This window comes from Tachypleus tridentatus, chromosome 10 (genome assembly GCF_004210375.1).
Source record: "Tachypleus tridentatus isolate NWPU-2018 chromosome 10, ASM421037v1, whole genome shotgun sequence".
NCBI lineage: Eukaryota > Metazoa > Arthropoda > Merostomata > Xiphosura > Limulidae > Tachypleus > Tachypleus tridentatus.
This window is the reverse complement of record NC_134834.1, coordinates 185,991,134-186,006,408: the sequence shown is the minus strand read 5'-3', so window position 1 is coordinate 186,006,408 and position 15,275 is coordinate 185,991,134. Positions and strand designations below refer to the sequence as shown.

The following is a 15,275-nucleotide window of genomic DNA, read 5'->3' as shown; positions in this document are numbered from 1 at the left end:
AAGAACCAATGCTTATTATTTGAGCTACTAAAAATAGCCCAGTGTTTGATTCACAACCTAGCTACACAGCTTCATGCATATCTTAACATGCCACCAACGTCCAGTCACTAAATAATATGCACGACTTGTGTTAGTTGTGCATGAAAATAACACGTTTTAGAGAAATATATTGACAGTCTCGTGTTAATATAGCTTGTTGCCTGTGCACCTAAGGCTGTGTTCTAACTGTAGCGGATCAAGATCATTCTAACTGGTGATTTGATTGATTAAGCAGGTGCTAGGGTACGTTCAAAGCACTGTTATGGTGTTACAAACTTCTTGCCTATGTACTTCGAAACACTCCATGTTACAATGGAAAAATATATAAAAAAGGAATACTAGAAATGATAAGAAAGCCAGACAACATAAACGTAGGATTAGGACATCCAACATAATAGGCGCACGCGCATGAATGTGTAGGGTGTGGGCATCCTTGACAGGTGTTCTTCCGTCATCATGATTCTGTCCAGTCAGATTCAGTATCGCCAATGGAAGAGTCATACGCATGCGTATACTTCGGCTCCGGTGAAACTTCCCGTGTGTTGCGTGGGCCAGCCAAAGCCTCAAAATCTTTGCTTAGCTGTTTGTAGTTGTAGAGACGCTTCCCAGCTCTTAGATTAGACATCAGTAGAGACGTCACAGGCTTCACCTGTTCACAACCCTGCCTGAACCTGTATCACTCCGAAGCTGCATCAAGATCCAGCATATCAACTTGTTTCTGTCCGAGCTCTTCTGAAGCCTAGACTAGTACTTTAAATCATGAGGGCCTATCTAAAAGTTTCGCATATCAATATCTTGATATTCATTTTAATTGGCATAACGAGGGGGGCTTCTGTGTTCGACTTCACGAACATTTTTCAGAGAAATCTCGAAAATGTCAAGAGAGAAGGTAAGATATGTTCTTCCAACTTTCATTTTTAATGCCACAAAAAGGAACTTTATAAGGAATTCGTCCGCGACTTTTCGCAGCGAATGCTATGGTTAAAAAGTTGGAGTGTAAGTTTTATTGTAATGTTGGAAAATTTATGAATGAAGAAAAATGGTGTAATTACATTTACGCTCCACTCCAAAACAACAACAACAAGCATAAATTAATTTTCCTATAATTAATCTCTCAAAGTTAACTTATTCCAATATGGTAAATGGTTTCAAAGTTCTTCTCTGACCACATGGTGTGATGTATTATTTCCAATAAGGATAACAATTATCACATAAGGTAGAAAACCATTTTATATCAGAACTAATTATTTTACTTATAGAACTTTTCCGTTTAAAATAGTGTTAAAAACACGCAGGTTTAAGTAGTCTGGATGAAAATGAATAAAAACACTGCAACCCGAACAAAATAATTCCCAATTTGCCCCTGAAGAAGAAAGATCCACTTTCCGAAAGCGCTCGGATTGTAGTGTTTTAATTCATTTTTAATCTAAAACTATTAGTGTAACATACAGTCCTAACAGGATAGTGGACGTAACAATTTTCAATTGTATTGTTAATTTGAAAATAAACTAACTTTAAGAATCCGAAAACCAAATCTTAGAAATAAAGTAGAAAATTTTAAAAATCTCGTATTTAATTCCAGAGTAACAAACAAAATCCCAGTAGCACTAAACGTAAACGAGAAGTATGAAACAAAATCCCAGTAGCACTAAATGTAAACGAGAAGTAATAAATAAAATCTCAATAGCACTAAATGTAAACAAAAAGTAAGAAATAAAATCTCAGTAGCACTAAATGTAAACGAGAAGTAGGAAATAAAATCTCAGTAGCACTAAATGTAAACGAGAAGTAGGAAATAAAATCTCAGTAGCACTAACTGTAAACGAGAAGTCAGAAATAAAATCCCAGTAGCACTAAATGTAAACGAGAAGTAAGAAATAAAATCCCAGTAGCACTAAACGTAAACGAGAAGTAAGAAATAAAATCCCAGTAGCACTAAATGTAAACGAGAAGTATGAAATAAAATCTCAATAGCACTAAATGTAAACGAGAAGTAAGAAATAAAATCCCAGTAGCACTAAATGTAAAAGAGAAGTAATAAATAAAATCTCAATAGCACTAAACGTAAAAGAGAAGTAATAAATAAAATCTCAATAGCACTAAACGTAAAAGAGAAGTAATAAATAAAATCTCAATAGCACTAAACGTAAACGAGAAGTAAGCAAATAAAATCCCAGTAGCACTAAATGTAAACGAGAAGTAAACGAGCACTAAATGTAAAAGAGAAGTAATAAATAAAATCTCAATAGCACTAAACGTAAAAGAGAAGTAATAAATAAAATCTCAATAGCACTAAACGTAAAAGAGAAGTAATAAATAAAATCTCAATAGCACTAAACGTAAACGAGAAGTAAGAAATGAAATCCCAGTAGCACTAAATGTAAACGAGAAGTAAGAAATAAAATCCCAGTAGCACTAAATGTAAAAGAGAAGTAATAAATAAAATCTCAATAGCACTAAACGTAAAAGAGAAGTAATAAATAAAATCGCAATAGCACTAAATGTAAAAGAGAAGTAATAAATAAAATCTCAATAGCACTAAATGTAAAAGAGAAGTAATAAATAAAATCTCAATAGCACTAAACGTAAACGAGAAGTAAGAAATAAAATCCCAGTAGCACTAAATGTAAACGAGAAGTAAGAAATAAAATCCCAGTAGCACTAAATGTAAACGAGAAGTAAGAAATAAAATCCAGTAGCACTAAATGTAAACGAGAAGTAAGAAATAAAATCCCAGTAGCACTAAATGTAAACGAGAAGTAAGAAATAAAATCCCAGTAGCACTAAATGTAAACGAGAAGTAAGAAATAAAATCCCAGTAGCACTAAATGTAAACGAGAAGTAAGAAATAAAATCCCAGTAGCACTAAATGTAAACGAGAAGTAAGAAATAAAATCCCAGTAGCACTAAATGTAAACGAGAAGTAAGAAATAAAATCCCAGTAGCACTAAATGTAAACGAAAAGTAAGAAATAAAATCCCAGTAGCACTAAATGTAAACGAGAAGTAAGAAATAAAATCCCAGTAGCACTAAACGTAAACGAGAAGTAAGAAATAAAATCTCAGTAGCACTAAATGTAAACGAGAAGAAATAAAATCTCAGTAGCACTAAACGTAAACGAGAAGTAAGAAATAAAATCCCAGTAGCACTAAATGTAAACGAGAAGTAAGAAATAAAATCCCAGTAGCACTAAATGTAAACGAGAAGTAGGAAATAAAATCTCAGTAGCACTAAATGTAAACGAGAAGTAAGAAATAAAATCCCAGTAGCACTAAATGTAAACGAGAAGTAAGAAATAAATCCCAGTAGCACTAAATGTAAACGAGAGGAAATAAAATCTCAGTAGCACTAAATGTAAATGAGAAGAAATAAAATCTCAGTAGCACTAAACGTAAACGAGAAGTAAGAAATAAAATACCAGTAGCACTAAATGTAAACGAGAAGTAAGAAATAAAATCCCAGTAGCACTAAACGTAAACGAGAAGTAAGAAATAAAATCCCAGTAGCACTAAATGTAAACGAGAAGTAAGAAATAAAATCTCAGTAGCACTAAATGTAAACGAGAAGTAAGAAATAAAATCTCAGTAGCACTAAATGTAAACGAGAAGTAAGAAATAAAATTCCAACTTTTTGTAGCCCTTATTTGTTCTCTGGAGTAAGATGCAGATTTTTTGAAGTCTTACTTCAACCTGGGAACAAAATAAAGTCTTGAAATTCCACGTTCTTAACCTTTATTGCACAAGCAAAGTAAGCTCAACCGGAAACCAAGATAAAAACCAGGGAACATATCCCCAACTGAAAACTGAATTTAGAGATTTGCAACTTAGATTAAAAAAACAAAGTTACCACAACTGGGAATGCCAGTATGCGAAAAGGTTTCTAAATTAGATCTTCGAAGGAGTAAGTTTAAACCGAAAGCGTAACGTTTTGGTTTCACTAACACTGGTAGTTCTCAAGTCATTTGTATCTATTTGTTTTAGTTATTTCAGTGTAGATGAAGACATGTGTGCTCGCTGTTAATAGACAATCGTTGTCCGAGTTACGTTTCGATGAGCAGTAAGTAGTTGGTAAAAATGCGAAGAGTAAAATAATGCTACGTAAACATGCATTTTACGGTATTAGTGTTTAAACCTCACGTCTTTTATACGCACATCTGCTAAAGACCAGGTCAGAAATTCCTATGGTCCAGACACACTTATTCATAATTTGAAATTTAATGACAGTTCACAAATAACAAATGCCTTTATCTAGCTTATGAAGACGTATAATGAAAATGACTGACACTCCTCTAACGCGTGCACAGCTAAAGGTAGGGAGCGTGTTCAAATATAGTTTGCTATTACTTCTTGTTTCATTCACTTAGGGTACGCCGTTTATGATTGTCGTTATCGAATCATTACCAATATATCAATCTTTGGAGAACAGAACAGTATTACTTGAAAACCAACTGTTTTGTCGTTACTTTTACTAAAAGAAGTTGAATCGAATATTCTGATATCCAGTCTCACTACCATGGATCTGTACTCGGGACCTTGTCATCTAGGTGATTTAATGGAGATACTGAAATTTCAGCGTTGAATTTAAGAAAGGCTGAAGGCTTATGAGCTTCCCATTAACTTAACCTCTAGACATTATCTTCATGGGTCGGAAGGTTCTTTTTCATAATCACGCTTTTACTTTGCGGATTATGACGTTTTTTCAGAATTCACTTGTGGTGTGTTTTCATAGCCCACTGTTATTCCAAACGTTCTGTTGTAGCTTTTTCCGTCTCTGTGAAATATATCAAAGTTTCTTTTCTTTTCCAAAATATCATTGTATAAACTCTACATCATTTAACAATCTAACTATGCGAATATACTTTTTCTGTACACGGCTCTGACAATTTCGTATATTTGTAAGTCAATCGTGTTAGCATTGCACTCTCGAATAATGTAAGAGTCATAGTGAACCATGTATACAGATGTTAAACATGTCATCCGTGGCGACTTACTACTGTATTAGAATGTGTAGATTGTTCTTATAAAAGGTGTTTAACTTTTGCTTACTACTCTTTGATCATTAAAATAGCTCTTTTATTTGACGTGCAAGAAACTATACATTGCTAATGTCTGTAAAAGACATATGGATTTTCAACATCTATGCAGTTTTTACTACACGCGTTTTTTCAAATACTTAAATGTACCACAATCGAAAGCAATTACAACTTGTGTTCAGTTACGCTTAGAAATTATATACTAAGTGTGCTGTTGCCCACCATTGATATCATAACCTGGTTTTTAGTGTTATAAGTCTTCAAACTAATCGCCGAGCAAGTGCACAATTAAAGGTATTTTCTTTACCCAATTATCTCTATGTGACTTGAAAACAAGTTTTGAATTTGAAAAGAAAGCCTCTTAGTTTATCTTTACTGTATTTCATGTATTTTACCTAAAAATCAAATAATTTCTTCAGGCAACAAACATTTTATAAGTAGAAAATCGCTTTTACCTCGAGTTTTAAAACCTTTAACACCCGAGAGAATTCACCAAATCTGTTTTGTCTTTTTTTGTCTTACTTATCCCATTATAAGTTCTAGTTTTCGAACACAAAGCGATGCAGAAGATTACATCTTAGTGAGTGATACCTCCGGAGAATCATGGAATTTGATCTTACGCTATCCTAATTTACAACCTGAGTGTTTCTGCGACAAAGAACTCGGAGCTATTTCACTTTTTATTTTAAACAAAATATACTATTTTATGAAAACAATTTGTTTGGGTTTTGGCAATCGAAAAATTCCCAGTTTTTTAGTTGAATTTAATTTTCTGTTCAAACTTTTGCTTGTAGAGAGATCGAATCACAGCGGTTATCCATATTTAGTTATTTTTGTATTTTGAAACTTTCTAGAAATGTTATACCAGAAAATTAATGTTCGTTCTTCATCGTTTTCATACTGAGTCTCAGTCTCTTATATGTTCCACCATTACGTTAGGATTTAGGTAATGAGCCTATAGGTTAACGTAGGTACCATCAGAAACCATATTCTGCTTGTTTGTTTTTGAATTTCGCGCAAAGCTACACGAGAGCTTTCTGCGCTAGCGGTTCCTAATTTAGCAGTGTAAGACTAGAGGGAAGGCAGTCAGTCATCACCACCCACTGACAACTCTTGGGCTACTCTTTTGCCAATGAATAATGGGATTGACCGTCACATTATAACGCCTCCACGGCTGAAAGGGCGAGCATGTTTGGTGCGTCGGGGATTCGAATCCGCGACCCTCAAATTACGAGTCCGACGCCTTAACCCACCTGGCCATGCCGGACCGCATATGCTGCATTATTATGATTGTGTAATAATGTTTTGTCGATAGCGAGTAGAGATGGACACAATGATTCATATCTGTCAAGAGAAATATGACAGTTAACGGAGCCCTAAACGGAAATGGTTTACTGTTCATGCTTGTATAAGTAAAACAGAATCGTCAGGTTTTATCGATATGACAGTAATAAATAATATAATCCTATTAATTTCCTCTCGCACGAGCACTTTTTGTTTGATGAACGTCCCTTTACACCTGTTTGTTTATCTGGATGTCTCGTCGAGGTCCGTTTGTTCGTTTGGAGTGCATGAAACAGATGCATCTTCTAGTTGCTTTGTTTTTAAGGGCTATCTATGCTCTGCCTACCACGGGTATCGAAGTCCTGTATCTAGCTGTATAAGTCCGCAGACATATAGCTGTGCCACTGGGGTCAGCTTCTAGTAACTGATATGGTTACAGGACCAGTGACAAAGACCAAGCTAGAAACAATGTGAATGTCCGAAAGAACATTTTGCCGTTGAAAAAACAAACAAACAAAAAAGAAAACAGATATTATCTATAGTAAATGCTGTTCTTGACGTCAGTACGTTTAAACTGTTAAATATTCGCCAATGTGATTCATTTAGTATATCATCTGGAGGGTAAATGGTAAGGTAACGCACTTACACCATTAAGATTCAGGGTTCGATTCCACTCGGTGGACAGAGTGCATATAACCGAATGCGTAGCATTGCGTTTAAAACTAGTCTCTAGAATGGTCCCTTCATGACTTACTTCCCAGGTGGCTCGACTGATCAGTCAGAAGGCTTATACGCTAACAACTTGTTTTTGATACTCTTCGTGGACGCAGCACAGATAGCTCATTGCGTAGGTTTGCTTAATAAGAAAAAAAAACCCATCAAAGATAAATATAGGAATTGTACGAATTTTTTTTTTTTTACACAGCACGAAAAACCACCTCCTACGTCTTCATCTACTAAATGGAATAAACCAATTTTTTTTTTCATAAAAACAAAACAAAGACACGAGCAGCTCGCGAGTGACGAGACTGTCGTAGAATTAATCGAATGATTCTTATGAGCCACTAAAATAGCTAATGGCACTATTTTAGTAGAGCCTGAAATGCAATAGAGGTTATTTTATTCAGTAAGCTCGCAAACCTGAAACTGCATGTTCTTCTAGTAGCTTGTGTTGCTAGAGTAACCTGTTGTTGATAATTGTTAATGGTGAAAGGTTGCTGGTTTTATTCGATTAAGTTAAGAGGAATCACAGCAACGTATTCAGCTATTACTTAAAGTTAACTAATGTATCGTTTGTTTATATTTTTTTTCCTTTCAAAATAAAAGTTTTAATTCAGATACCGATTGGTTTCTCATGCTAGCTTTAGATTACACTTGTTTTATAACCTGCTATTACTCACGTGCTCTGGTTCCTTGTGGTTTGGACCCGGCATGACCAAGTGTTTAAAGGCGTTCGACTCGCAATCCGAGGGTCGCGGGTTCGAATCCCGGTCGCCCCAAACATGCTCGCCCTTTCAGCCGTGGGGGCGTTATAATGTGACGGTCAATCCCACTATTCGTTGGTAAAAGAGTAGCCCAAGAGTTGGCGGTGGGTGATGATGACTAGCTGCCTTCCCTCTAGTATTACACTGCTAAATTAGGGACGGCTAGCGCAGATAGTCCTCGAGTAGCTTTGCACGAAATTCAAAACAAACAAACAATCCTTGTGGTATGTGAAGACATTTCGACTTCCTTTTGCCTATCCTTATATCAGTATGTTTGTGTATTTGATATATGTCCTTGACGGTCACTTCACGAAAGAAATTGAGTCAACATACTTTCGTGTCTGTTTATCGTCACGAGTAACAACAATTCGGAATGTTGTCGTATCTGATCACACATAATCACTGCCTCTACTACAGAAAAAAAGAATACACTTAAATGTCTCATAGTTGAACTCCAAATATGGCGTGGTCTTTCAATCGTACAATTTTCTCAAAACGTACTTAAAATTAAAATTAACTGGTCGATATTCTGTTCTTTTATTTCAACACAAAGCTAGACGACAGGTCATGCCTGCTGTGTCCATCAGCGTTGGAAGTTCACGAGTTTACGCTGACCCATTGTTCGACAACGTTATTTGTAATAAAAAAAACACCATTTTTATCACCGTGAGCAATGTTTATTGTCATGTGTAAAGTGTATTAGTTTTGGACATGTAGCCATCAAATGTCTCTTACTTACAATGTGTTACAAAAACATTGCTATAAAATATCGCTTTATCTTAATATGTTAACATATTGTCGAATGTCTCTTTACAATAACATATCCCAGGTGGATCAGCGATAAATTTATGGACTAGCAACGTTAACATCTGGTGTCCAATTTTCCGCAATGGGCAGAGAGCAGATGGTCCATTGTGTAGCTTTGTATTAAGAAAATATTAAAGAACAACCGACCAAAATAGCATAAATTTTACAATAACAATGATTACAAAACACCTGGTATCCATATTGCAGTGATGGGCTATAAAATATTTAATCACCAAATATAACTGTGCGATATTGATTTGTTATAAACATTCCCTAATCCACAACCTTTGGAGTGTTGAAGACACTGCTGTTGTACTGAAACATAACTCGTATTTTGGCAATATTAAAAACTGGTATAAAAGCACCTTCTAGTGATCAAACCACAAAACACTTGAAAATAATGAGACATCAAAATATCTTTGATAAAACCAGATCAGCTATTTAGATGAAAAGACGAATTACACAGATTCCAATATTTAGTAATACTCTCGTGAACAGATACGGAGCTGAAAGTTATCTTTTGTAAAAGGAATCTATAAAATCAATTAGAACTTTATTCTACGAGAATAAAAACAACAGGGTTATGGACATTTATTTGTAGGTCTAGAATTGACTGATATTTAACAATCGTATCTAACGTTAAAAACTTAACTATTCTACTAAGCATTGGTTCTTACTGTTTGTTATTAAGCACAAAGCTACATAAAGGGTTGCTCTACTCACCGCGGATACTGAAACCCGGTTTCTAGCAGTACAAGTCCTTAGACATATCGCTGTTCTATTAGGGGATCTCTACTGGGTCAATTCAGAGACTCCGTTTTACCCCATCTCTGTATTTAGATGATTCACATACAAAGAGATTTATTAATACCCACCCCCATCAATGGCACAGTGACATGTCTGCGGACTCACACGGCTAGAAACCGGCTTACGATGCCCGTAGTTGGCAAATCACAGATATTCAATTGCGTAGCTTTGTGCTCAAATATAACCAAACAACTTGTTTTAACATTAGCGATATATTAATACAGTTTTACTTTACTAGTCACGCTCACTCGGCCCTCTAGTGGCGCAGCGGTATATCTGAGACCCGCGCCGCTAGAAACCGGATCTTTTTAATTATCTGTTTCAATTCATTTTATTCTTTTTATTTCTATTTCACTTAAGGGTAAATTGCTCTGTACAGCTAACTTTAGGGTAAATGTTTCAGTGTTTTAATACCCATTGTTTAATTTCACTCCCAGTAGGAAGTAATAAATTCGAAGGTTTATGATTCTGAGCCAATTGCGAATTTCCAAGATTCAAATTCTGTTTCATGTGTGAGAATTGAGATTTTGGATGAAATCTAATTGCCATTGTATCCCCACTGAGGTATGGACCCTTTTTTTTCAGAGACCTCTTCCTACTATAAATCCTGTTCATATTTCTTGTATTTTATATTTATTATGTATTTATCTTAATTTTACAAACTTCAAGTAATAACTGATTACCCAGCCGGTTTAATGCTGACAATACAAGTCTGTTTCTTTATGTTTCTAATTCATAAATATAATCAGTTTTCGAATTTAAATATTTTAGACTTTATTATCCAAATATAGATGTAATTAAAAGTGCAACGTGCCAGTCAGTCTATGAATGTTCGCTCACATGGAAACCCAGTATTCTTACTGGCTAGTTATTCAGTGGTATGTTGTTGCATTTACACGAGTTCAAAAGTGAACGACGTTTAGTGTCCATTGTTCTATATCAGTTGTGGCCAAACTTGCTCAAGGTAAGAGCCACATACGATAAACTTCAGATGTTTGAAAGCCGCAAGACATGTGCAAATATTACATACACGTTTTTATTGTTAAATGTATATTTTATTACATAAATTATATATAAATATTAATAAATAAATGTAGTAATAATATTTATTCATGTATGTAGTTTTTAAACTGTTGATTTGTATTAGTTTCAGTAATTGCAAAGTACACATATATATATATACCAAATGTTTTCAAAATCCTGGCTGATTATTGTTATAACTATATTAAGAGTATTTAATGCGGTAATGAACTACGGAAACATCTAAGAAAAATATGCAAATTTGCATTTCATTAATATCAAATGAAACTGCCAAAAATAGGTAAAAACAGATATTTTTAATGATATTTATTTGTCTTAGTAAATATCTGGTCAAAACATGGAGGAAAATATGTAAAACAATGAAATTAGAGATATTCTAATAAGATATAACCTTACAAAATTTTATTCTTTTCATATTTTTCTGATACAAGCAGACATTGATACAATTATCAGCTTGTTTACTGCTAGCAGAGGTCTTGTGAGTTTCCTTCTTGGTTGCGAGTCGTTCAAATTCCGGCTGATATGTTGTAAAGGCTGAACGAATTAGCTCCGTTAGGTGTTGATTTGTAAGTATTGCACGATGCTTCGACCTCACAAACTTCATTACAGAGATTCACAGCAGTATGCTGTGCTAAAAATCGAGATGAGTCATGCACCGGTTTTCTTTAGTTCAGGATATTTTATTTCTGTATCTTGCTTCCAAAACTCAATTGTAGAATGGGATTTATGGATCATCTTTAGACCCAGGTTCTACTGTATTTCTATTAGTTCCATTTTAACAGCAGATGATTCTGTAACCATAGATTCGAGAATTGGACAACCATCATTGATCACATCAACCATGATTGGATTTACAAGAAAGGCGAAGCAGGGCTTCAGCTTCTGTAACTCCTCAAACCTATCTAGGAAATTATCAAGCAGTTGTTATAACTTATCTTTGTGTTGTATTCTTCCAGTTTGTGGTCTTTTATTTCAATATCAAGGAATGTATTTACTCTCCTTTTGAGATTGGAAAGTAACTAAAGTTTCTTGAGAAACTGTCTCTTTGAAAATGTCTTATTTTATTCTGAAAGCTGATAACTGTCTGGAGTGCCAAGTTGAGAGTTTGTAAATGATTCATTATATCAGTAAGGAACATTAGATCTTGCACCCATTCATCATTTCCCAGTTTAGGATAGAATCTTTTCTTTTCTTAAAGAAAAAATAATAATAGGTAACAACAGATCCACAAACCTATTTAAGACATTGCTGGTTCACAGCCACCTCACAATGCAGTAGAAAGAGAGATCACTTGGTTTATCTTCAAGCTCCAGATGTTCAATAAACTTTTTGAACTGTCGGTCAACCTTCCCATTTAAGTGTATGAAAATGACAATATCAAGAACAAATTTCATAACATCTTCATACTTGAAGTATCTAGCTGCCAGGTGTTCATGATGAATAATGAAATGAACAGGGAGAAAATCAAAAAGCTGGTTTCACTTTTCATAAGTGCAATTAATCCTGCATTTTCCCCATCATTGCAGGTGTTCCATTTGTTGCAACACTGATGAGTTTATCCAGTGGAATATTAGCATTTGTTAAAGCTCTGTCAAGCGCATTTTTAATATCAACACCACCAGTTGTTTCTTTTAGTGTCAGTAAGTCCAACATCTCTTCTTTCACAGATAGAGAAAACATAACAAAAAATTACCGCCAGTTGTGGGTTGTCTTATATATTTGTAGATTCGTCAATGGCTAAGCTGAATGCAAGGGAATTCTTTAAATCATTTTGCATTTTACCTGCAACATTAGCACTGATCTGGTAGATACGTCTCTCTGTAGTATGGCGTGAAGCTGGTGTTTGTGTTATTAATCACTGAAGTTTTGTGTTATTTTGATCTAACACTCCAACAACTTCAGCTATATTCTTAACACATTCACCATCAGAATACGGGCGTTTAGCACGAGCAATATTCCATGATATAACAAAATTAGCTTTAGTCGTTGTATCAACTTCCTTACTGTATGTTGTTAACAGTGTCTGCTGGCTATTTAGTGATGATTTTAACACAGTTAACTTGTTTTTCCGTAATTCTGATTTAGGTGGACAATCAGACGAAAAATTTTTGCGATTTGTTTCATAGTGGCGTTTCAAGTTACTGGTTTTGTAATGACTTGGTAACACATGACAGATAAGACACAAAGGTTCACCTAACTTATAGGTGAATGCAAAATCTTCCTCCCATTCTGGCTTAAAATTTCTGTTTATCTTCATACTTTCGCTTCTTACATTTTGATGATGCCATCTTCCTTCACAAAATTTTCACATACACTTCTAAAAAATTAAGTTGAAAAGAAACAATAAGCACCAACACGCGCAACGCAACCAAACTCTACAGCACCCAGTATCACACTAACACTCCGCTAATATCATTGCCCGCAACACAGCCACAATCATGCGATCGCAAGCCACGCCCACTAAAACTAACACTGTCAGCAACGGCTTGTATGGTTACCGATTCTCCAGCGCAATTCCTCCTTGATCCCTGCTTGTACGGTTTCCGATTCTCCAGCGCAATTCCTCCGTGATCCTTGCTTGTACGGTTACCGATTCTCCAGCGCAATTTCTGCGGGATCCTTGTTTGTACGATTACTGATTCTCCAGCGCAATTCCTCCGTAATCCTTGCTGATTCAAAGTTTTCTTAATCCCTGACTGGTATCTTGCATTAAAATTAGGACTTAAATTCTAAAATATATTTAATCACCATGAACATTGAACTTGTTTTAATCCAATGGACTCTCAGTTTATACCTGGTAAATAATATTAAAGCTTGATTTTTTTTTTACCTTTTATATTAATTGTGATGTAAAAAGGAACTCAACCAACATATTTCCGCGAGCCGCATATTATATGTAAAAGAGTCACGTTATGGCCACCCTTGTTCTATATGCACTCGAAACTAAGAGTTTATAGTATTGCTTTTAAAGGGAATTACTTCACAAACAGACACGAAAGGAAATACGTTAATTTAATTATCTACCTTTCAGTGGTTTATAAATAACGGAACACCGTTACGTCTCAATAAAAATTCCAGCGGTCGCCTAAAAATCGACTTTTAAGCCTAAAATTCATAGACGATTCGTACGCGAAATATGAAGTTATCTTTACGTTAGGCAGTTAAACTCGTTCGAAAGTGTAGTTATCCGAGTTATTCAGGAATTGTTTTACTTTCAGGTTCCTTTAATAGTGTTCTTCAGTTGTGTTAATTTGAGTAGAATTGACAAAGTTAAACCAATAGCAAGGACTGTTACAAATGTTGACTGTTCCTCCATAGTTTATCCTGGCAACGATAACATAATTAGATTAAAGTATACTTTAAAAGTTTCCGTGTAAAGAGTATAGCGCTCAAAGTCAAACTTTAGCAAATTGAGTTACATCGAGCGAATTCAAACTATAACGATTAAGATGTTTTTAAAAACAACAACAACTTGTGTGTAAGTTTATAATGGCGATCGGATTAACAGTATACAACATTAAAATCTAGTGTCTGATTCCACGCTGTCGAAACAGTGGATAGTCCAATATGGCTTTGCTCTAGAACAAACAAACAATTTATTTTCAAGTGAAAGATATATTTTAAAAACGCAGGGTCACGAAAATAATTATGGATATTCATATATCGAAGTCACAAATAACGAGTAATGACCGCTTGGTTGTACTAAAAATTATGACAGAAGAACAAAAGGAAAATGATAATTCGTAATGACGAAAAAACACATTTGTAGAGAACATTAATAGAGAAGTTGTTCGCTCCTCTATTAGTGCTTTCTAAACCACGAATAAATAAATAATAAAACGAATATAAATAAATTGCAAAAAAACTTTTTTTTGTATCTAAGCCCACTGCTTTAGTGGGAGAAATACATCTGGTTTTTACATGGCCGGTGTTAGTGCCTTGCAAACCGCTATTATATTAATTTTGCGACTTTTTTTCAGCCAGTGTTGAGTTCTACACTCCCGTTATGTGGAATTTTAGTCTTAAGAACTATAAATATATTTATACAGTATTCCTACTACTACTGGGCATAGTATGACTACCTGTATATTGACGTGGCTTGTTTTCGGTTAGATAAATGACAACCAATCACAGTGCATGCTATCACTGAATGATTATAATGTAGTTTAGTTAATTTTCTTAATTAAATGAGTGGCATTTCCTTAATAACTATGTCTTATATTGTACCTTAAGAAAGTAAGATAACAAGTGTTATATATTGTAAGGGGCTAAATATAAAACACACCTTTAAAATCAGGGTCCAATAAGTTATTCTTCACATTAACAACACTTAGAAATACATTCAACACGTACCAAAACACAGTTAAAAACAAATACCTACCCCGGGCATCATATTAATTTTAATAAGAAATTTACCACAAATATTACTAAATCCATAATGACGGAATCAGAGAAAAGAATCAGGAAGAAAAACCCAATTAAAAAACATTCCGATTGGCACAGCGGTATTAGGGTTTATAATGTTAAAATCAGGAACTCATTCCCTTCGGTGGACAAAGCAGTTAGCCCATGTGCCTTGGTTATAATAACACACACATACACACTCAACAAAACTACAATATTCCCATCTTTCAACAATACATTTCTACATCAATAACAATATCGAGTGACAAACAGCTATAACTGATATCCTTATGACACTATCGGGGTATTTTTTAACAGAGTAGGTCACGAGATTACAGACTCATGTGAGTATAAATTCACATACTATTCTGGTACAT

At 34.6% G+C, this 15,275-nt stretch overlaps 1 protein-coding gene across 1 annotated transcript in view; it reads left to right on the top strand.

The window, feature by feature from the left end:
• Nucleotides 1–587: 587 nt before the first annotated feature.
• Nucleotides 588–15,275, top strand: part of LOC143231128 (IDLSRF-like peptide) — an 89,386-nt gene continuing 74,698 nt past the window's right edge. The window contains exon 1 of the mRNA XM_076465751.1: nt 588–928. Coding sequence (XP_076321866.1) covers nt 799–928 — 130 coding nt within the window. The 5' untranslated portion in view covers nt 588–798. The remainder of the gene's footprint in view (nt 929–15,275) is intronic.